At 45.5% G+C, this 23,982-nt stretch overlaps 1 protein-coding gene across 1 annotated transcript in view; it reads right to left on the reverse strand.

The window, feature by feature from the left end:
- Nucleotides 1–23,982, reverse strand: part of LOC135219033 (rab-like protein 6) — a 75,617-nt gene that overhangs the window by 15,196 nt on the left and 36,439 nt on the right. The window contains exon 4 of the mRNA XM_064255468.1: nucleotides 8,591–8,683. Coding sequence (XP_064111538.1) covers nucleotides 8,591–8,683 — 93 coding nt within the window. The remainder of the gene's footprint in view (nucleotides 1–8,590; nucleotides 8,684–23,982) is intronic.

Below are 23,982 nucleotides of genomic sequence, written 5' to 3' on the forward strand. Positions count from 1 at the left end.
AGATCAACTATCTGCAGCTAGTAACAATGATGTTACCAAGCTTCATTGACAGAGTTAGATTGTGCCTAATATACAATTTATTCATGTAAAAGATTAAGGTGTGACACCTTTTAAAAACAAAATGCAAAGCAGAAAAGATGGGGTTATTTACTTGTACTGCAATAGATGGCATAATATTTTTGGAGTTCAAATCTGATAATCCAAGGGTTGAGGTTGGAATTATCTCTGAAATTATAGTATGGTTTTCGGTCAAGCTTATCAGGTGTTTGAAAGGCATTTCTGGGCTCAGCTCGTGTCGCTGCGCGAAATCTCCTTTAATCTATTATTTCTAGGGTAAATGTACTAACACATACCAGAGAATAAATAAAATAAAGAAAAAGGTCAGTATAACTGACTCGCTCACCCTCCAAGAGGGTGTCGGTATGAACACTAGGCAGTGAGACCACTACCACGAGCCAAATGCCAATAGAAATCTCCCACTACAAAAACCCTCCATGAGGGGAGCCGACCCACAGAGTGGAGCAGCTTGTACTACTACTACTCCATCCCATGCTGCCGACTGCTGCACCTCTGGTGGCCATCCTTTTCAGTTAGCGCACACGAGTCACACGTGCTATTTTTCTCTCTGTGTTTTTTGTACCCTTTCGTTGGATTTATCTATAATGGAGCGTGCAGCTATCGCAGCAGCTAAGTTAAGTACTCAGTATTTATGGTTAGTTGGTTTTTTTCTGGCCCTGAGACAGTATTTGCCGTTTTTTAGTATAAATACGAACTCTGGGTCGAAGCATGGCAGCATGGTTCTGCCTCGTGGTGGGTTCGTTCTTGGTCTCCCATACCTAGAACATCCCCTTATCTATGTACGCTCTATAGTAATTATCCGTTTACTTAGGGTACTGTCTACTCAGGTTTGTCATGCATGCATGTCTTTTACCTTATGTAGGCTTCTTCTATCCAGACCCTAGTCCCGGCTCTTAGTATCGGCCTCTGACTAGCTTTGAGTGGTAGACTTAGCTTCGGGTTAGTCGTACACTCCTGGATTTTTTTCTCCTACTATATTGCTTTCTTTCTTTTATTTTTATTTATTATACTATGTATTTTGTTGTAGTTAGGTTAGTTAGGCGTCTGGCTTAGCCTAGTTCCTGGCATTGAGCCTATACTACCCGCTCATCAGTTCGGTTGCTTCCCTTTAGCATCTCTCTGATCAGTTGGTTTTGGCCCAGTGGGCCTATATGCTACGCTTTTCAGTTCATTTGCTTCCCGATAGCATCTCTCTGATCAGTTGTTTGTCCTAGGCTTAGTTGTCTTGTTTTGGTCTTACCGCCTCGTGGTCACTACGTGATCACGAGACAGCCAGACGCCTGCCCAGTCTCCTTCCCCCCCCTTCCCTCCCGCTTCCATAGAGTCGGGGGAGGGTGGGTCGGTCTGCCCATGCTCGCTCCACATACCCGAGCCTGCCCTCCCTCTCTCCCCCCAGGCGGAGGGGCTAGGGAGACGGGACAGACCCAGACTGGTCTCGACCTCTCCAGCTTCTCGGTCCGGCCTTGGGGGGTAACGTGGTGGGGGGTACTGGCCTTTCCCCCCATCCGTTGCTACCTTGTCGCTCCGTGCTAGCTCGAGCCTGTATGTCTTCCCGCTCTTTCCCACCTTACTAGGGCTCCTTTTCCTGATCGGAGTCCTGGCAATCAGCGGAAGATTTTAGTCCACCCAGTAGAGTGACCGGAACATACAGTGGGTCCCTGCTAACCTTACCGTATTGCTGAGTTACTCACACTCCGCTACGCACTGGACTTGGTCCGGTCGTTTGAGTTTTAGGTTTAAGTGTTATTAGATTAACTAGTAAGTCTTAAGTACCTTAAACCATCCCCCCCTCCCTTACATGTCTTACCGGATCTCTCCGGGATTGTAGCCTATTCAGGCGAAGCAGGGAGGGGTTATGCCCAAATTTTTTCCGAGCTCCGGTATGCAACGGAGTTCTTCTGTCCTTTAGCCTGTAAGTGATGTTCTTTAAGATACTCATGTGTCTTCCCACTTACAGGCCACCAACTGTGAGCATCCGGGATGCGCCGCCACACTTCAGGACCCATGTGGACATGAAGTTTGCCGGTCCCATGCTCCATGCGCGACTCCGCACGGGGACATCCAGGTCTGGTACCATGAGACGTGTACCATATGTTACGATCTGGTGAGCCAGCTTTTAGAAGGGGTGAGTATTTCCATCTCCGGTAGCTGCTCCGCTTCTTGTTTTAGTGCTTAAGTTTTCATCATTCCACTTTTAACTTAAGGCATACTAGTCTTTTAAGTTTTATACTTTAAAGTTTTAGTTTTTAAGTGGGATTCTTAAAAAATCTAATCTACACCCTCTCGTTCCGAGGCGCCGGCAGTGAGGGATACCGCACTGGCAACCCTGCGGGCCTGGGTCGGCGGTTTTGGGAAGAACGCCGCCAAGGGTATGCCCTACATCCTAGAGAAGCGGTTGGCGGTATTAATCTTCCCGGAGCAAGGCGACAGGATACGTCGACCAGTAGAGGGGCGCCGACTATCGCCTTCATCCAACAACAGCTGGCGCCTCATTAACTGACCAAGACCAGGATATCTCCACGGACGTCGCGACTTTAGATATTAATGTGGAACCTATGGTATGTGTAGACGACCTGTTGGTCGAGGTACGGTAGGGTGGACACCCAAAGGGTCACCCTTGGGCGTAAACTGTTTCTTCTACTCCTGCAACCTCTCATCCTTCCAAGGCTTTACAGGTGAGGAATTGTATACCCCTCCTGACGCTTCGGTTAGACCTAAGGTCAAGGGTCAAGCAGTGAAATCCTTGACTAAGACGTCGTCGTCGTCTAAGAAGACGACTTCGGCTTCATCATCCTCGCGTAAGTCTCCGGCTAGGAATCCCGGAGCAGACAGGTCTAAAGCTTCTAGCTCCGGCTCTAAGTCCTCGAGGAGTAAATCCTCCAGAGAGAGATCTCGCACTCCGGCAGAGTCACCAGTTCCGCTACCCTTGGTTCCGATTCAGAGCCACCCCTCCACCTCCGCAGCAGCTCGGCTTTGGACTCCAATGCTGGCCTGTTGCAACAGGCCTGGGCGACCTGGTTGGGTCCCTAAAGAGTAGCATGGAACAAATGATCTCTCGATTGTCGGATAGGATTACTTCCCAAGACTCCTTATAGCCGGACTGAGAGAAGCCCCTCTAGCCTCTCCTCCACTTTCCATACGAGTGGAACTCAGCTTCCTCCGTATGACTCGCTACCCTCCGTTCTCGATGAACAATCCATGGAGGGTAGCCTCATACGCCCCTTCCAAGACGGTCTCATTTCTATACCGGAATTTGGAACTCGAAGGATAGAGGACTTCGAGTTCTACCCGGAAGACCTCAGCCTCCGTTCATAGGCTACGCAAGGCCTCACACCTTCAGCCATGTTCGGGATGATAGGGTACCAAAGGAGACAGTCCTCTATTCACGAGACCAGGCTCAGAGAGAATGGCTCAGGTGTTTAGGAGGACATGGATTGTTCTAATACCAAGATACAACCTTTTAAGAAGGTCCCTTTACCATTTTTACAATGGATGAGAGTACTCCGCTCCCGTTCCTAACAAAGATCGCGAGGTCTACCATCCCAGCGGCCCAGAAGGGGGAACCTATGCCTCAATTGAAGGAAGCAGATCCCACATCTCCGTTACTCCCCTCAGCCGGAGAATTGTGGGGAAGACTTGCCGAACACCTTCTCAGCTGGCAACTCAAACCGGACTGTGCTATGGAGCAGTTTGGTGAAAAGCTACCCAGGCTCCCAGATAAGCCTTATTCAGGCTGAATTTGACGCGAAAATCGCGATTAGCCAGATCAATTACTCTATGGCTATGACCGAGGTAGCAACCATAGCCTATGGCTCAGAACCGCTTTTTAAGCTCATGACCAAATCCCTGACTCAAACGGTACAGTCAGATATGTTTGAGTTTGCCACTGCTAGAACGAATTGTAGGAAGCATGTCCTACAAGAGGCAACCATTCGGCATGAGCCGAATAGGTTACTCTCGTCTAACATCTGGGGAGCAGATCTCTTCCCAGAAGCTATGGTGAAGGAAGTCCAGTCAGAGGCTACGAGGCTGAACCAGAGCCTTAAGGACCGTTGGGGCCTTACGGCTAGAGGAGGCAAGACCTAACAGCTAAAGGTAAGGGTGGGGCAGAGGAACCCAGGCGTTTCCAACCTTACCAGAAAAAGCAGCCACGCTTTCCGTCAGCAAGTTCCAGTCGGTGCCCTTTAGTGCAAACAGCCCAACCTTCCACTTCTAAAGCTCAATCACAGCCAATTTATTTGTGATATCCCAACCCCTCAGCCTCGCGCCACCTCTTACGCCATCTCTCCTGCTTACATCAAGCTTCGAGAGTCAAGCTTCACAGAAGTATGACCGCTCGGGTAAGGGAGGCAGAGGTAAGCGTTCCTTTCGTGGGAGAGGATCGGGAGGCCCCTTTAATAGGGGAAAGCACTTCAGAGGAGGCCGAGGCGGTTACCAGAACCAATGAAGATCTTCAGGTAGGAGGGAGGCTGTTTCACTTTCGCCACCGGTGGAACTCAGCGAATGGGCTCAGAGCATAGTGTCAAAAGGCCTGGGTTGGAGCTGGTGACGAACCCACCTCCATCCAGACCTTTCCATCAAACTTCCTTCCAAGGAATTGACAGAGTACGCAGAGGACCTCCTTCAGAAAGGAGCTATAGCGAGAGTCAAGAGATTAAAATTTCAAGGTCGCTTGTTCAGCGTGCCAAAGAAAGGCTCACAAAAAGAAGGGTAATCTTAGACTTGTCCCGCTTAAACTTAGCCATCCGCTGCGACAAGTTCAAGATGCTCACGATCTCGCAGGTGCGGACCTTACTTCCCCGTGGGGCCGTCACCACCTCTATCGATCTTACAGACGCCTACTATCATATCCCTATTGCAAGACACTTCCGTCCGTATCTGGGTTTCAAGATAGGAGACCAGACATTCTCCTTCAAGGTAGTTCCCTTCGGACTCAACGTGGACACCCAGGGTGGGGTTCACGAAGCTAGCGGAAGTGGTAGTGCAACAACTCAGGACACAAGGGATTATGGTAGTAGCGTATCTCGACGATTGGTTGATCTGGGCTTCAACAGTCGAGGAATGCAACAGAGCTACACTGAAAGTGATTCAGTTCCTGGAATATCTAGGCTTCAAGATAAACAGGACCAAGTCAAGACTCACTCCAGAGTCAAACTTTCAGTGGCTGGGCATTCAATGGAATCTATCCTCCCATACTCTGTCGATTCCATCAACCAAAAGGAAAGAAATAGCGAAGTCAGTCAAGCAATTTCTAAGTCACAAACTGGCGTCAAGGAGGACTCAAGAAAGGATCCTGGGTTCTCTCCAGTTTGCATCAGTGACGAACGTCTTAATGAAAGCCAAACTGAAAGACCTAACCAGAATCTGGCGCTCACGAGCAAATGTCAGGTCCAGGGACAAACTATCCTCAGTCCCTCTGATTCTAAAGAATCGACTTCGGCCGTGGGCGAAAGTCAAGAATTTGTTCAGTGTCAGTTACCCCTTCAGTTCCCTCCACCAGGGATCACCATCCACACAGACGCGTCCTTAAGCGGTTGGGGAGGGTATTCCCAGGTCAAAAAGGTTCAAGGAACTTGGTCACCTCAGTTCTGTCAGTTCCATATAAACGTACTGGAGGCAATGGCAGTGTTCTTGACTCTAAAAAGGTTGCGCCCACCAAAGTACTCCCACATAAAGCTAGTTCTGGACAGCGCAGTGGTAGTACATTGTATAAACAGAGGAGGCTCCAAGTCACGTCATCTAAATCATGTCATGGTAGCCATCTTCTCCCTGGCAGACAAAGTTCAGTTGGCATCTCTCCTCCACTCACATAGCTGGAGTGAGAAACGTCATAGCAGACGCGCTATCCCGATCAGTACCCCTAGAGTCGGAATGGTCACTGGACAACAGTTCGTTCCAATGGATACTTCAAAGAGTTCCAGGCTACAGGTGGATCTCTTCGCATCTCAAGCGAACCACAAACTGCCGTGTTATGTAGTCCCAACCTGGACCCTCTGGCCTATGCCACGGACGCCCTGGCTCTAGACTGGAACAACTGGAAGAAGATTTATGTCTTCCCTCCAGTGAATCTTCTCATGAAAGTTTTAAACAAACTCAGGACATTCAAGGGTCAAGTGGCCCTAGTAGCCCCAGACTGGCCGAAGAGCAATTGGTATCCCCTAATTCTGGAACTGGGCCTTCGTCCTCTTCGGATCCCCAATCCCAGGCTCTCCCAGTCAGTACAAACGAAGACTGTGTTCGCTTCTCAGGGATTCTCAAAACCCTAACTTTATGGATTTCATGAAGTTTGCGGCAAAAAGAGATGCGAATATTGACCCTCAGAATATTCTCTTCCTGGAATCCGATAAAAGGGATTCAACTTTGAGACAGTATGATGCTGCTGTCAAAAAGTTAGCAATCTTCCTGAGAGAATCAGATATAGAATCATGACAGTTAATTCAGCTATATCCTTTTTCAGATCCTTATTTGAAAAAGGTTTAGCAGCTAGCACGATTACGACAAACAAGTCAGCCTTGAAAAAAATATTTCAATTTGGGTTCAACATAGACTTGACGGATTCCTACTTCTCGTCTATTCCTAAGGCATGTGCTAGACTTAGACACCTTCTGTAAGGCCTACGTCAGTTTCATGGTTCTTAAACGATGTTCTAAAACTGGCTTCAGAAACCGATAATGACACATGCTCGTTTATAATGCTCTTAAGAAAAACCCTATTTTTATTAAGCTTAGCTTCAGGAGGAGCAAGAATTTCAGAACTGTCGTCTTTATCCAGAGATTCCGGGTCATATTCAATTCCTTCCCACAGGGGAAGTCCTACTTTCTCCGGAACGTAGCTTTTTAGCAAAGAATGAAGATCCTTTGATGAGGGTGGGAACCTTGGAAGGTACTACGTCTTCCACAAGATATCTCTTTGCCCAGTTTCAACCTTACGAGCCTTTCTGTCCAGGACCTCCTCATCCTCATCGGGCCCCCTCTTTAAGAGGGAAAAAGGTGGAACTTTATCCATTAAAGGCATCAGGCAACAAATCCTGTACTTTATTAAGCAAGCCAATCCTGACTCTTTCCGAAAGCACATGATGTCAGGGCAGTAGCCTCAATTAATTATTTCCAACATATGAACTTCGATGAGTTTGAAAAAGTATACCGGATGGAAATCGCCGACAGTGTTCAAACGTCACTACCTTAAGTCCTTGGAAGCTCTGAAATTTTCAGCAGTAGCAGCGGGTAACATAGTTTCCCCTGACTCTAGCTAATCTGTAGTAGAAGATTCAGTCCTCCTTTCTACCTGCCTCACCCAACAGTTCGTCTATTCCTGCCTTGTTCATTTACATTCACCTTGTGTCTTAGCTGCTTTTATGATGGTGTAGTGGGTGCCCCTTATTTTTGTGCTAGGGACACTCACAGATGATTATAGTTATTGATCTCATGGATGTTACCCCCTTATTTTTATGCTAGGGGATACATCTTATTTTATAATGGTTACGGGGTTTGTATATTAAGTCATATACATTCCTTTATATATTATCATTGTTGATTAATTTGTTCATTTGATTATATTAATTGCTATAGTATTTTAGATACATGCCTTTACACAGATACCATTTTGATACATGTAAGTCATTTTTACCTCTGTATATATGTAAATTACCTTATGTTAAGAAACATGATTAGAATTAAGTGTAATTTAAGCATATTTCTATTTTTGTATCACTGTGTATATGTATCTTTTAGCAATTATATCCCTTTTATATTTATTTTATCTTTTATTTGAGACCCGTTCTGATTTATTTTATCACTTTTATTTACAATCTTGTGCTATTTCTCTGGTACGATTTCGCGCAGCGACACGAGCTGAGCCCAGAAAAGGGATTTTGACGTAAGGAAAAATCTATTTCTGGGCGATTGGCTCGTGTCGCCAGCGAATCCCACCCTACCCATCCCTTCGCCCCAAGATTGTCTGCTAACTTCAGATGGCCACCAGAGGCGCAGCAGTCGGCAGCATGGGATGGAGTAGTAGTAGTACGAGCTGCTCACTCTGTGGTTCGGCTCCCCTCATGGAGGGTTTTTTGTAGTGGGGAGATTTCTATTGGCATTTGGCTCGTGGTAGTGGTCTCACTCGCTAGTGTTCATACCGACACCCTCTTGGAGGGTGAGCGAGTCAGTTATACTGACCTTTTTCTTTATTTTATTTATTCTCTGGTATGTTGTTAGTACATTTAACCCTAGAAATGAATAGATTAAAGTAGATTTCGCTGGCGACACGAGCCAATCGCCAGAAATAGATTTTTTTCCTTACGTCAATCCCTTTCTGGATTCCAGGGTAATCAAATCTATATTAAAATATATCTGAACCTTTCACTATCAATAGTTCCAACTTTTCCACTTTTCAATATTTTGTAAAATTTTAGATTTCTCTACTATCCATTCAATGTCCACCAATTCAAAACAAGAACTATTTAAGATGAAGCCTTAAATGTGAGTTAACTACATTCCATAAAATGTAAATAACTTACCTTTTTCTTCTTTTTCCCTTTATCAACAACATCCCACACCTCCACTTTCACTACATCATCAGTAGCTTTGTAATTCCACTGGATGCTTGCAACCTGCAAAATAATTAGCTATCAATAATATCAAATCATTACCTTATATAATGTAAAACCATCTTACACCTAGAAAATGAGTGGCACATCAACTTAACAGACCTAACTTAGTGAATTTCGTTACTTAATGGACTCGCCCGAATCCAATTAAAAATGATATTGTTATGTTACAATAAAGTTTCATACATACTTACCTGGCAGATATATACATAGCTAAGACTCCGTCGTCCCCGACAGAAATTTCAAATTTCGCGCCACTCGCTACAGGTAGGTCAGGTGATCTACCGGCCTCCCGCCCTGGGTGGCAGGACTAGGAACCATCCCCGTTTTCTATCATATTTTCTCTCTTCCACCTGTCTCCTGCGGGAGGCTGGGTGGGCCTTTAATTGTATATATCTGCCAGGTAAGTATGTATGAAACTTTATTGTAACATAACAATATCATTTTCATACAATCAACTTACCTGTCGATATATACATAGCCTGATTGGCACCCTTCGGTGGAGGGTAAGAGACAGCTTCTATATGGAATAGACAGGTAAACAACATATGTTGTAGGTATAAATAAAACCTTGGTTCCTACCTGATAGGTGGTAGACTTCGTGGTGTTTGCCCAGTAGTCTGCAATCACCTCAGAAACTTTAGCGAGATATATGATCTAATGGCCAAGAGTTCTTGTGGGTCTGCCGATGGGGTCTTACCCACTTACTCGCAGAGCCTAAAAGGACTTTGTCAATGGGTGCTGATCCACTTATATGACAATACACCTTATGAAGGAGCACACAACCAATCCCGACCACCTGATCCTAACCATAAGTTAGAACTACAGATTGTTAAGAGTTATCCCCGAACTCGTCACAACAATCGTAACTCAAAATCACTACGCACACATACATAATTTTCAAAAATTATACTCAACTAATTGGATATGACAAGAATTCTCTTACTGAACAACATAGACGGCCGCCCGTCTAGCCTAAGTCCTCTATTAGTTAAGAGACTCGACCATATCCAAAAAGAAGAAAAGTATAAACGTTTAAGGATTGGTGTCGCTCCCGTACCCAGAATCGTATCCGCCGATACGAAAGGACCTAGAGAAAAACACTTCTCATATGTCACGCACGTCTTTCAAGTAATGAGATGCAAATACTGAGTTGCATCAAAAAAAAAAAAAAAAAAAAAAAAAAAAAAAAAAACCAAAATGTCGTATCTATTATGTTTTTAAACGACATATTCTTATGAAACGAGAGAGACGTCGCTATAGCTCTAACTTCATGAGCTTTTATTCTCAACAGTTGTAACTGTTCGTCAGGACAGGCCTTATGAGTGTCTGTAATGACGTTTCTTACAACGAATGCCAGCGCATTCTTGGACATCAGTCTTGTGGGTTCTTTTACCGCGCCCCAAAGACCTTGTCTAGAGCCTCCCATTTGATGCTTTCTCTGAAGGTAGAACTTCAGAGCTCTCACAGGGCAGAGAGACCTCTCTGTTTCTCTGCCTACGAGTTCGACATGCCTTAGACTTCGAATAACTTAGGCCAGGGATTCGTAGGATTCTCGTTTTCCGCTAAAAACAGGGTCTTAACGAGCACATCGCTGAGTCTCCCTTGAATGCTACTTCATCCTGCAGAGCATGCAATTCACTAATTCTCTTTGCCGTAGCTAAAGATAATAGGAATAGGCATTTTCGGGTAATGTCTCTAAACGATGCCCGATGAGGAGGTTCGAATCTTTCGATGACCGATACTTTAGAACTACGTCTAGGTTCCAGTTCGGAGGTACTGGTTCCTTAGACTTTGAAGTCTCACAAGACCTTATGAGATCGTGGAGATCTTCATCTGCCCGATCTAATCCTCTGTTCCTGAATACAGCCGGGAGCATACTTCTATATTCCTCTATTGTGGATACGCTAGATGAGATTTTTCTCTCAGGATAGCAGGAAATCCGCAAATTTCCGCTATAGAGGTAAGTGGAGGAGGACAACTTCTTGGATCTACACCTCCTCCTAAATACCTTCCACTTCGACTGGTATACTTTCATAGTGGAGGTTCTGCGTTCTCTCGCGATCGCGCTTGCTACTTCGCGAGAAAAGCCTCTCGCTCTGACAAGTCTTTCGATAGTCGAAAGGCAGTCAGAGCGAGAGCGGAGAGGTTTGATGTTTGTATGAGAAGATCCGTCCTTCCGGGTAGGGATCTTGGAAAGTATACGATCACTCTACCACCTCCGTGAACCCTTCCTGGGCCGGCCAAAAGGGGGCTATTAACGTCATCCTCGTCTCCTTTGACGCCACAAACTTTTTCATTACTAACCCCAGGATTTTGAATGGGGGAAAAGCATAAACGTCTCTCGATACCCATTTTAGCCGGAAGGCATCTACCATAAGTGCTCTGGGATCTTCCCCGACGAGCAAAACACTGGGAGCCTTATTTGAAATGAATGTTGCTAAGAACTCCACATGAGGAGTTCCCCACATAGACCAGAGATCGAGACACACTTCCTCGTGTAGAGTCCCTTCTGTATGAAGGACCTGGTTCCTCCTGCTGAGCCTGTCCGCCCTCACATTCCTTTCTCCCTGTACGAACCTTGTCATCAGGGAGATGTTACTGTGATACGTCCAAAGTAATAGGTCTCTCGTGGGCTCGTAAAGGAACGAGGAGTGCGTCCCTCCCTGTTTGCGAATGTAGGCAAGTGGGGTGGTGTTGGGCGTCAACTCGTCCCCGTACTCCTCAAGAAGAAGGGTAGTCAACACCTTCTAGTTAGACAGACCTTCTCTTCCACTATATTTGTCATCCGAGTTTTCCTCTAACTCGGGATCTAAAAGCGTCTCCGCTCTCCTTTCCGAACCTTCTCTTCTTGCAGAACCAAACTCCTAACAGGAGAGGGGTTAAGAGAATGATAACTCCTCCTCTTTCCCGCTCTCATAGTCTTGGAAGGCGTCATAAGCTTCGGCTTCTCTAGAATTTTAGAAGACTCTTCATGCTTACATGACGCTTCCCGTTTGCCAAGCGTCATGGATGACGTCTTTTGGTGACATCTCGATGACGCTTCTCGCTTGAAGACGCTCCGCTCTCCAAAGGCGTCCTCCTTGGCGTCAAAATATTGGACGGAGCGTCATGCTATGCTCCGTTTCCAATGACGCTGACGCTTCGCGTCTAAAAGACGTCTTACCTCTCTAACTCCTGGCTTTTTTTTTTTTTTTTGTAGCGAAACTCGCCTGTCACGCACCTGTTTCTTCGCTCTCAGCACGTAAACGCTTCTGTAACGACCGTTTAGCCCGTCCTTTCGTCTGTATGACGCTTGTCGTTGAACAGGTAAGAGAGGACGAGACTTCTTAATTGGAAAGCGTCACGTCCTTCCGACGTTGCGTTCGAGATGACAGTTTCTCTTGAACTGCTATAATGATTTTTCTTGACGCTTCTCCACGTCCAGTTGCATGACGTCTTTCGTCATCCCTCGGTGGGGAAAAAGGAAAGGGTACTCTGCGTACACTTCAGGTGACGCGACCGCCCTTCGCTTTTCTTGCTAGAAGACGGAGAGTCATCTGAAACGCTCCGGACTAAAATCCCTGTCAGGCGTCCTATGACGCTTCAGCGGTTTCGACAAAGTTCAATTCCCTCCACCCTCGTTTAGGTGAGAGGGAGAGGACGAGAAACACTCGCGAAGACGCTTTTCTATAGTGCCCCTTGAGCCGTCTGCAACGAAGCAGAGCTAGCTGAAGGGACTCTGACTGTTGGGGATTCCCCACAACCTCCTTAAGGCTTTCGACTTTCCTTCTCCTCTGGGCTTGTGAGCTTGGAGGTCTAGCCTGGGAGCGTCGCAGGAGCCTGGCACCTACTGGTGCTTAGGAGGAAATGTTTCATTTTCCTTTTTAAAGGGACGAAAGGCGAGCTACCTCTCTTCTCTGGAGCCTTCCTTCTTGCGGGAGGTCTGGAGATCGGACCACCTCGAAAGGCTGCATAGAAGTGCTAGGTTCTTTCTTGTCAGAAACAAAAAGAGGTTTCTTCTTTCTAGCTGACTGCGTCAGAAGATCTTGAGTCGCCTTCTCAGTTAAAGAGTGAGCCACGTCCTTCACTAACTGAGAAGGGAACAAAATAGTCAGACAGAGGTGCATCCAGTAGAGCTGCCCTCTGCGGATGTGAGACTGCCTTTGTTAAGAAGGCGCCATACACCGTCCTTTTCTTCAAAAGACCTGCTCCAAATAATGAAGAGACTTAAAAGATACATCCTGTACCGCTTTGTCGATGCAAGACAAAATGCATACAGGGCTTCAGGTTCGATTCCCTGTGAATCGAGAGCTTTCTTGGACATCACCCCAAGGGACCAATCTAAGAAGTTGAAGACTTCCAATACATGGAAAGTCCCTTGAGGAGATGATCCAGTTCTAAAATACTCCATGTAATACGAGCAGAATTAAGACTAGGACGCCTTGAAGCGTCAACTAACGTCGAAAAGTCTGCCTCTGTTGTAGAAGGGAGAGCGATACCCATATCCTCCCCGTCTTGTACCATCTGCCTCTTTTCCCAGCTAACCTTGCTGGAGGCATGCAAAATACTGTCCTGACTAAGTCTTTCTTCGACTTCATCCAGGAGTCTAAGGCGTTTAAAGCCCGCTTCATCGAGATGGTGGGCTTCATCTTCAGAAAAGACGAAGGCTTCTTCGCCTTCGCACTCGAAAAGAGCGAGCGCGGAGAAGGAGCAGCCGGAGTCAACTCGTCTCCGTATTCCTCCAGAAGCAGGGTAGTCACACTTTATAGTTAGACAAGCCCTCTCTTCCATGATCGTCATCATCCGAGTTTTCTTCCAACTGGTGATAATTCTGATTTTCCGTTCTCCTTTCAGAGCATTTCTTCCTCTGGAGGAGACAAACTCCTGATAGGAGAGGGGCTAATGGAATGAAAGTCTTTCCTTTTCCCCGTTCTGATCGACTTGGAAGGCGTCACAACCTGCGCGGCTTCTCTTGCGCTTTAGAAGACGTCTGTATGACGCTTCCCGCTCTCCGAGCGTCATGTATGACGTCTCTTGTTGACGTTTTGATGACGCTTCGCGTCTGGAGACGCTTCGCTCTCTAAGGGCTTCCTACTCGGCGTCACAATCTTTGGACGGAGCGTCACGTCTAAGATCCGCTTGAAATGACGCTTCACTTCTAGAAGACGTCGTTTCGATCTTCTTGTCTTAGTACACTCTCGTCAGCCCCCTTTCTCGAGCAGTTGCGAGAGGACGAGACTTCCTTAATTGGAAGCGTCACGTCCTTCCGACGGGGCGCTAAAACTCCCACAAGAGATGACAGTTGTTCCTGCAACCGCCATAATTATCTTTCTTGAGGCTTCTCCTACGTACTAGTGCAATGAACGCCTCTCGTCATCACTCGGGGAAGAAGCATGATGTGGTACTTCCTCATAAGCGTCAGGTGACGCTGACGCCACCTTCGCCTTCTTTAATAGCAGACGGGGCGTCATCCGCCAGAAAGCGCTCTGGGCTTGAATCAATGTCTTGCTTCATATGACGCTTCAGCGGTCTCGATAATTTCGACTCCTTCCACCCCCTCGTTTAGGTGAGGGAGAGGGAGAGGACGAGAAACACTCGCGAAGGACACTTTTTCTATAGCGCCCTTGAGCCGCCTGCCACGAAGCAGAGCTAGCTGAAGGGACGTCTGGACCGTTGGGGATTCCCCACAACCTCCTTAAGGCTTTCGACTTTCCTTCTCCTCTGGCGCTTGTGAGCTTGGAAGAGGTCTAGGCCTGGGAGCGTCGCAGGGACGATCAAACGCCCCCTCCACACACTGGGAGAACTCACTTCACTGTAATGCTCACTTTCACTAGCCTTACCTTTGAAGTCAGCCATCTTGGACTTCATGTCTCTAATTGTAGCTTTCAGATTGGCGATTTCCGATGCCGAATCCGAAAAAGCACTCTGAGAATGAGATACATAGGGAAGAATCTACATCAGTAGGATTAGAATTATCAGTGAAAAGGCTCAATAGGCCTTGAACTCACACCTTTCAATCGTCTAATTCTATCCCTCTCTAACTTCTTCAAATAAGAAGTCAAAGTCTTCCATTCTTCTTTGCATTCAAACCCTCGCATTCCTTACAAGTGTTTAAAAGCAGAACACTGAACTCCCCTACATTTACGGCATACAGTGTGAGGATCAACCGAAGCTTTCGGTATCCTCACCCTGCAGCCTACATTCACACACATTCTCACACTCACATTAGAATCAGATACTGAGAACAAAATTCCAAAAGAGTTATTCCAAAAAAAACAGTCACAGTAGCGAATGCCAAAACACGATCCAAATACGTCACCCAAAAAGCCGAAAACGTTGATCAAATGTTGAAAAAAGAATCCAAGTCAGGAGGTAACTAACAACAATGTTGATACCACCGGCGACAGAGAAATATGATAGAAAACGGGGATGGTTCTAGTCCTGCCACCCAGGGCAGGCCGTAGATCACCGACCTACCTGTAGCGAGTGGCGCGAAATTTTGAATTTCTGTCGGGGACGACGAGTCTTAGCTATGTATATATCTGACAGTAAGTTGATTGTATGAAAAGACATTTTTAATCAATATGTATTTTTCATAGCTAACAAACCTTAGGTCTTAACAACAGGATAAAATCTTAAGGCACGCTAGCGTGTACTTAGTGGAGAAATGCGATAACTGCAATAGGGTTATCTGACATCAGACCAAGGCTTTTTTGTTTGTGCCTAGGAAGGTGGAGGGTGAATGAATAAATAAAGGCACTCATGTTGACTGATTCCTGGCTGTGCCAGTGAGGGTGGATAGTGAACAAACACATGCACATACTACATGACAAATGCTTTCCCCTTTTTGCGCAATGTTACTATGGGCCCAACTCTCTCTCCTCCATTATTTCTACTGGTATTATTTAATGCAGTATACGGTGGTGTAGTTAAAACATTAATGTGATGTTCCACATTTTTCAGTACGTGTGCAAATGTACAGAGTTTATGCACATGTATGCATCGCATCATGTTAGGACCAACTATGCACTGAGAATGAGTTTGCTTGCCTTTCACACTCCTTCTCTCTCTCAATTTTTTTTAGAAGAACTCTTACCCTTATAGACCGGTCTGTTGAAAAAGGAGTCAATAATAGCAGCTCCCCCATGTGCATGGTCACCGGCAGGAGGAGCAGAGGAGAAAATCTCATAATTAACCCCAGGGCTAAAACTTCAGGGCCTCATTTGGTTTCTTGCAGACATACTATTCCAGGATTTCTCTCTCTTAAGACTTTTAGCTCTTCTGCATGTGTACACAGTCCTTTACAATTCCAATGCAGAATATCAAAAGACGCCATTATGAAGAGACCATTTTAGTTGGCTGACCAAATGAAGAATATGAAGCTCTTGGAAGAGCAGGCTTACCTGATGGAGATTTGGTCATACTAGTCTTTCTTGGAGGTCTATTCAACCTCTCAGAGGATTAAGACTTCTTTGAAGGCATAATTTTACATTTGCATTGCCTTGTTTGGGCAGGTGACAGAGGAGATGTGGAATAGGTACATAATCTTTTATAACTTGCCATTTCATATTCCATATTTACATGATGTACCTCTGCCACATGAGATACTGAAGCCTGCAATCTCTCTTGTGGAAGATTCCCTAAACCTGGGAGTAAGATTGCCTGGGATGCCTCTAAAGATGAGGCTAGGGAGGTTTCTGAAGAAGCCTGAAGTGCCCCTAAAGAGGGGGTTTGAGAAGCTACCATAGAGGAAGCTTCTGGAGCTTGAACAATTTCAAGCTCTGAATCAGGAAGCTGGTTCTTTTGAGAGATGGAGCTCCTTTGCCTAGGCTGAGGAGCTAGATTACTTATAGAAGGACAAGATTCCTTCTTTGGTAGTTGTTTACTAGAATGACTGTACTTCTGTTTCACTACAGTGCTGAAAAACAAAAGGCCATGCCAGCACAAAGCTGGCTTAATCTCCCTGACTGACTGTTTCACTACAGCACTATACAGGCAGTCCCCGGTTATTGGCGGAGGTTCCATTTTCGGCGGAGTGCTAAGTGAAAACCACCATTAACAGAAACTCGGCAATTTACTGCACTATGGCGGCAAGTTTCGGTTAATAGTACCTCTGTTTGGTATGTTATGGTGCCATAAATCTAAATTGCCGATAACTGAAACTTGGCCCATTGTGGCGCCATAAATTGCCAATTAAGCCCCATAAAACCAGATCGCCATTAACCAAGCCCGTCGATAACCGGGACTGCCTGTATTTACTTGCCCTAGCTGAGAGTTTCTCTGCATATCCAACACTTATGTGCTCTGCATAGGCTTTAAGCAAAGCTTCCTGTTCATCCTTGTAAGATTTACAATTCCTATTTCTAAGACTATGTTCCTTCTTACAGTTAATAGAATTCAACCGTCTTGAACAAACAATCACCATGCTCTGGGAGACAGCATGTGCAACAGAGCTTAGGTCTAAACATACCCAGGACGGATGACCATAACCAAAGCAGCTGAAATACTGAGTGGAAGATGAAGAAAGGACTCTTTGTCTAGTGAGAGCTCTGAAGTTTTACATTCACAGGACTGAAAACATTAGAGGAGAGTATTTAAAGCACCTAGGTCTTCCATGGTTATTTTTACATTTTATGATAAAGACATACCAAATTCCATTGAAGTTGAAAAGAAAGTGATTAATATTCATCTTTTTAAGCCCGGGCCACTTCAGTATTTCATCAAAAAAAAACTTTAAATATTGATTATTTTGCATTTTTGGTGTCATATTTCATCTGCCAGATCAGCATTTGTAGGCGTCATAACTCTGGAACATGCGTCGTAACCCTGGAACATGCGTCGTAACCCTGGAAATAATTTCTGATGAATATAATTGAAAAGCGTCGTAACCTCGGAACGTCGTAAGCCGAGACCGTCGTAACCCAGGGACTGCCTGTACTGTGAATAGGCAAATTTTCCGCAAATAATGGGGGTAAATGTTCCTGAGAGAAATCTGTGAATACGTGAGTCTGCGAATCCGGAGTGCGCAAACACAGGGGGTTCACTTGTGTAACTTGAACTTATGTAATACCACCCTGATCATTCCTAGGGGTGGAAAGGCATAAAGTTCCTTGTTTGACCAGTCCAGAAGCATGATATCCACTGCCTATGCCGCTGCGTCTAGCACTGGAGAGCAATGAAGTGGAAGCCGATGATTTCTGGCAGTTGCAAACAAGCTGATCATCGATCCTCCCCACAATCTCCAAAGACCTAAGCAGACCACTGGATCCAGAGTCCATTCTGTAGGAATGACCTGGTTGTGGTGACTGAGTTGGTCTGTTAAAACATTCCTCTTGCCCTGCCCGAACCTTGTCACTAGCTTCATGTGACTTGAGTAGGCCCAAAGGAGGTCTCTCAGTGCTTCACAGAGAGAGAAAGAGTGGGTCCCTCCTTGCTTGGAAATGTATGGGAGGGCTATTGTGTTGTCCAAGTTTACTGCCACTATCCGACCTCAGTCTTCTGAAGCAAAAGCTTGTGACCCCTGACTGATTGCTGTCAGCTCTTTCAGGTTGATGTGCCAAGCCTTTTGAGCTGAGTTCCACATCCCTGAGACATACCTGTTGCCCAGCAGTGCTCCCCAACCTATGTCGGATGCATCCGCAAACAAGTTGAGCTCTGGGTTCCAAGGGGAAAGCAACTGCCCTTCCAGTAGTCTGTTTTCTGATCTCTACCAAAGCAGATGCAGTTTGATCTCTAGTGAAATCAAGAACACGGAGTCGTCTGGGACCAAAGGTAAAGCTGAAGGATCCTCACATGAAGTCTGCCCAGCAAAAACAACATGTTCGATTGAGGATAAAGTTCTGAGAAGGCTTATCCAATTTCTGGGAGAGCACTTTGGGAGAGATAGGAACTTGTCTACTGTGTGAAGACATGACTCTACTCTCTTTGGGGAGGGGGAAAGCCCGAAAAATAAGAGAGTACATAGTCATTCCCCAATACACTATCTGTTGAGTCGGGACTAGTTGGGATTTTTGAAAGTTGATTTAGAAGACCAAGTTCTTGAGCTAACTTCAAAGTTTTTCATAGATCTCCCATGCAGCTTAGTCCATCGGAGAGCGAATATGTGTCTAGATAAAGGGCGATGTCGATCCCCATCAGATGCAGCCATTTTAGAAGCAAGAGCTCTGATCATCCAATCCAGAAAGCTCATAATTTCCAGAACCTTGAAGAGGTCTTAACCAAATGGTCTAATTTGGGGGATGAAAAGAACATCTTCACCACCAAAAATACTACTCTACAATTAGAGTCTACAAACCCAGAGAAGTCACACTGAGAGGAGGCAGAAACTCCCATGGAAGGAGCCTCTCCAGTGATGTAAAAATGATATTGTTATGATACAATAAAGTTTCATACATACTTACCTGGCAGATATATACATAGCTATCGACTCCGTCGTCCCCGACAGAAATTCGAATTTCGCGGCACACGCTACAGGTAGGTCAGGTGATCTACCGGCCTGCCGCTGGGTGGCAGGACTAGGAACCATTCCCGTTTTCTAATCAGATTCTCTCTTCCACCTGTCTCCTGCAGGGAGGCTGGGTGGGTCTTCAATTGTATATATCTGCCAGGTAAGTATGTATGAAACTTTATTGTATCATAACAATATCATTTTCATACATTCAACTTACCTGTCAGATATATACATAGCTGATTGAGACCCTTTGGTGGAGGGCAAGAGACAGCTAACCCCTGACTAGACAGGTAAACAACATATGTTGTAGGTATTTATAGACCTTGGTTCCTCTGTGTTTCTAGACGAAGGGTCGACTTCCTAGCTATTGCATAGGAGTCTGCTTCGTCTCAAGAGCCTTAGCAAGATAGTGATCTGTGGCCAAGAGTTCTTGTGGGTCTACCGATGGGGTCTTATCCACTTACTCGGTCGAGCCTAATTGGCATTTGTCAATGGGTGCTAATCCGCTTATATGACAATATGCCTATGCCTATTGGCATAACTAAGGAGCGCAACACCGATCCCGATCACCTGTTCCTAACATGAGGGTTCGCGCTAGAATGAAAAAGAGTTATCCCCCAAACTCCTTTTCAAACCTCAAAAAAAAAAAAATCACTAAGTCTTAAAATAAATTCAACTCATTATTAAAGGATCAGTGTCGGCTCCTTATCCCAGCAACGTATCCGCTGATACGTATAAACCAAGAGAGAAGGATCTCTCGTAGGTTAACTTGAAGTCTTCGTGTAATGAGCAGTCAAACACATAGTTGCATCTCTCATATGTTAAAGCTAATATGTCTCCCTGACATATTGTTACAAAAAAGAACAAGAATTTGCAAAAGCTCGCACTTCATGAGCTTTTAAATCTTTCAGCTGTTTTGAAGGTATCATCAAGTCACTTATGAAGTGCTTTAGAGATCACCATTGTTTCAAAGAAGACTAGGACTTTCTTTGAACTGGATCTCATCTGGATGAAGCCTAGCGCCTGGCTGGCGCTTTGCGCCTCGCGCCTGCTTGGCGCCTTTGCCTGGCTGGCGCCTTGCGCCCTGGCTGGCGCATCCTGTTTGCTGGCGCCTCGCGCTGGCTGGTGCCCTCGCACCTTGCCAGTGCCTTGCGCCTGTTTGGAGCCTGGCGCGTGGCTGACTTCTCCCCCCCTTGCTGGAGCTTCGAGCTTGTTAAGAGTCTCGAGGAAAACTGGCGATGTCCACATCGGACACTTTTTCCTGATTTGTTCGCCTCTAGCGCACTGCGCCAGGTTGGAGGCCCGCTCTTCTCCTTATCAGACAATGACCGTGTTCATATTGACTGTCTTTCTCTGGCGTCTTCACGCCTGTTTTTGCATTTGGTGCCTGACTGGCGCTACATTGTCCGAAAGTCCTGAAGATCCACCATCGTTTATCAGGAGACTGGAGAAGGGTGAAGAAATTCTTCACTTTGAGCTTTTGGCCTTTCCGGCAAGGGGAGGTGATTTTATTCAGCTACATCCAGTAGACGATAGGAAATCTAAAAGTCCGAGAGACAAGTCTTCCTCCGAGGAGGATCCTTATTGAATACTTCCGTTGCTAACGAGTTCTCCTCCTACATGTTGATGAGTTTTCTCGTTGCAGAAGCTTCCCTATCTTTGCCCGAAGGAAGGGAAGGAGCCTGGAAGTTTAAAGAGATTCTGAGCTGAAATTGGTAGGACTCCTGATTTCTAGCTCTTCAATGTATCTCTCTGAACCTTTTGGGAAGTAGTTTGAGCCCTCATCGCGTTCTAAAGACACTGTCAGTAAACGTTTAAACCTTGTCTTCTTCTGTAGATGACAACGTCAATACATTACCCGGACAACGAAACCTCTATCTGAAAGCGTTGATCCAGGAATAAAAGGCTTTAGTTCTTTCTCCAAACAAACTATGCTGGCCAGAACCCATTGCCGAGTCTTCATAGAATTTGATTCCAGATTCTAAAGCCCAAAATTTCACTTGTCCTTTTGATCGTTTAGGACCAAGAGAAACATTTGATTAGGAGCAGTTCCATCTTGTCGGAACACGGAATCTGAGGCCCAAATTAGGATCCCATTCTAAGTATAAGATCTCTTACTCTTATCGTATAGAGGTATTGTATAAGATCCCGAAGATCTTAATTCTCTACTATCTCTAATATTCTTTGTCGAGACAGAGTATATCTTTTTACTGTGTTCACTGATAGCATAAAATACCAAGGTGATTCTTCCCCTTGAAAGGGAAGAAAAACCATTATGTGGTTCACAGAGGTATCGGAAGAGGACAGTTTCCCCTTTCCATCTAGCACGATCTGCAGCAACTCTATGTCTTTAACATATTTAAAGGAATTATCAAGCTTCCCATGAAAAATCCTCTCATTCATATTTACTTCTGGTCAGTCTGCACGCAGACAGACTCAGAGTGGATAGGTTTTTCAGGTCCAATATTTATAATAGATTCCGATAAAATCTCTACTCTCTTAGAAAAACCTTCCGACACATGCTGAGAGAAGAACATGACCTCTGTGAATCCAACCTTTTTATTGCCAAAATGATGCATTCATCTTCTTCCTTTGACGCCCATTTATTTTAATATCTGTTAAGAATATATAAAACTAGGGGAAAAAAAGACTAAAGTTTATTACCCTATTTAAATTAAAGATGGCGTATCTTGCTACCTCTCTTGTTTCGAGGAAAAGGAAGCAATCTATAAGAAGCTCGTTCATCTTCTACCTTGCGAAGAGATCTGTGAATACTTTCCGCAGGTTCTGACAACTCTTTCCAATAAATGTTAAACATACGTTAACAGTTATTATCGTCGATCAAGAAGGTTCTCACGGACGTGCAAAATCCCGCATCGAACCTGGTAAGGATCGTTACGTTCCGTGTCTGTTTCCAAATAGGTTAAATCGTGCTCTGCCGAATTAAAATCCTTTATAATACCGTCACATTGTGGTAAACAGCATTCATCTAGGAAACTCTTGTAAGGATAGTAGGAATTAACCGTTATCTTAAGGTGAATTTTCTACTACATTCTTTCCTCGCCGAGGCAGAGAGAGATCCTTAGCAAAACGAATACGATGTTATTCATGTTTGCCTAAAAATCCCCTCAATTCGTGGTTAAGTTCCTGATTGTAGGGGGAATATACGGTGAAGCATTCGATCTCTTAGGAGAGAGAGATGTAACCAACCGTTCACGACCGAGAACCAGATGGTACTGAATTGGCTTACAATTACAGCCGTCTCGTTCACTGCCTGGCTGCATTCATTCTGAGTTGCCAGTTACTCCCTTCAATGAATGGATATAATAAAATTATTCTCGAGCCTAAGAAAGCTCTCAATAATGCAAATTTAAGCCAAACAACCTTTGTTAAATACCGAAGCTGAGTAGGTATTGTCGTAACAAACCTTTTAAGCGAAGTCCTTACTAGGAAAATCCTGTAAGGATATAGATAATTCCGTAGCGAACCAGAAAGGCAACTATGGTATGCGTATATGACTTGTCACTCAGTAGTCGTATACACTAAGTCTTATACGACATTCTTTCCTCTCCGACATGCAGAGAAAGAATGGAAATCTTACTCTCTTCATTCTTTTCGTCAATAAACCCGAATGAGTATTAGTCGAAAGAGATCGGAAATGACAACCGAGGATCGAAGAAAATCTCTCTAGCTTTTATTATCTTGGAGATAAGTCCGTATTTTACGCCTTTCTTATCTGGAAGAGCCTCTAATCAATGAATGGGAGCTCGTACGAATCTTGTTCAACTTCCAAACGATTGCCCCTCTTTCTGTAAATGGTTGGTTGCATTATTTTTTAGAAGGAGGATGATTTTAATATCCTCTTACTAATACTGAACTAATTCTCACAATTCTGCTCTATCTTCCATTCCTCAAGTTGGGAGAAGATTGAGCAACCGGAGGAGAGCGCTTCCTTTCGAAAGGTGAGGGGCTTTTAGCAGTACCGACTCTAACCTGACAAGGGCTACGGCAGCCTGTGCTACATCTTGAGTCCCTGCCAGGAAAAAGCCGAACTTGCTCTTGCCTTTATTGCATTAAGACTATCCTGACAAGGGCAACGGCCGCCTGTGCGACAACTCCCGTTCCTATCAGGAGAAGCCTCGAATGTCTTTCACCTTTCGCCTGGAGGACTCTTGGCGGTTGTCAGGCTCTTCTTGTAGGAGAAAGTGCCTGGCGCTAAGCAGGAGTATCTTGCCTAGAATACTCCTGGCGCCTGGGAGGAGTATCGCGATCGGAATACTCCTCGTGCTTGGAATACTCCTGGCGCCTGGCAGGAGTATTACGTTCCGAATACTCCTGGCGCCTGGGAGGAGTATCGTGCTCGAAATACTCCTGGCGCCTGGCAGAAGTATCGCTTTCCTAGGAGGAGTATCGTGATCGGAATACTCCTGGCGCCTGGTAGGAGTATCACGTTCCGAATACTCCTGGCGCCTGTGAGGAGTATCGTGCTCGGAATACTCCTGACGCCTGGCAGAAGTATCGCTTTCCTAGGAGGAGTATCGTGATCGGAATACTCCTGGCGCCTGGTAGGAGTATCACGTTCTGAATACTCCTGGCGCCTGGGAGGAGTATCGTGCTCGGAATACTCCTGGTGCCTGGCAGGAGTATCGCGTTCCGAATACTCCTGGCGCCTGGGAGGAGTATCGTGATCGGAACACTCCTGGCACCTGGCAGGAGTATCGCATTCCGAATACTCCTGGCGCCTAGGAGGAGTATCGTGATCAGAATACTCCTGGATCCTAGCAGACGTATCGCGCCTGGAAAGTTTTTCTTGTGCGGAAGGTTCCGCGTGCCTGGAAAGTTCCGCGTTCGGAATGTTCCGCTTATCCGG

Source organism: Macrobrachium nipponense, chromosome 1 (genome assembly GCF_015104395.2).
Source record: "Macrobrachium nipponense isolate FS-2020 chromosome 1, ASM1510439v2, whole genome shotgun sequence".
Taxonomy (NCBI): Eukaryota; Metazoa; Arthropoda; class Malacostraca; order Decapoda; family Palaemonidae; genus Macrobrachium; species Macrobrachium nipponense.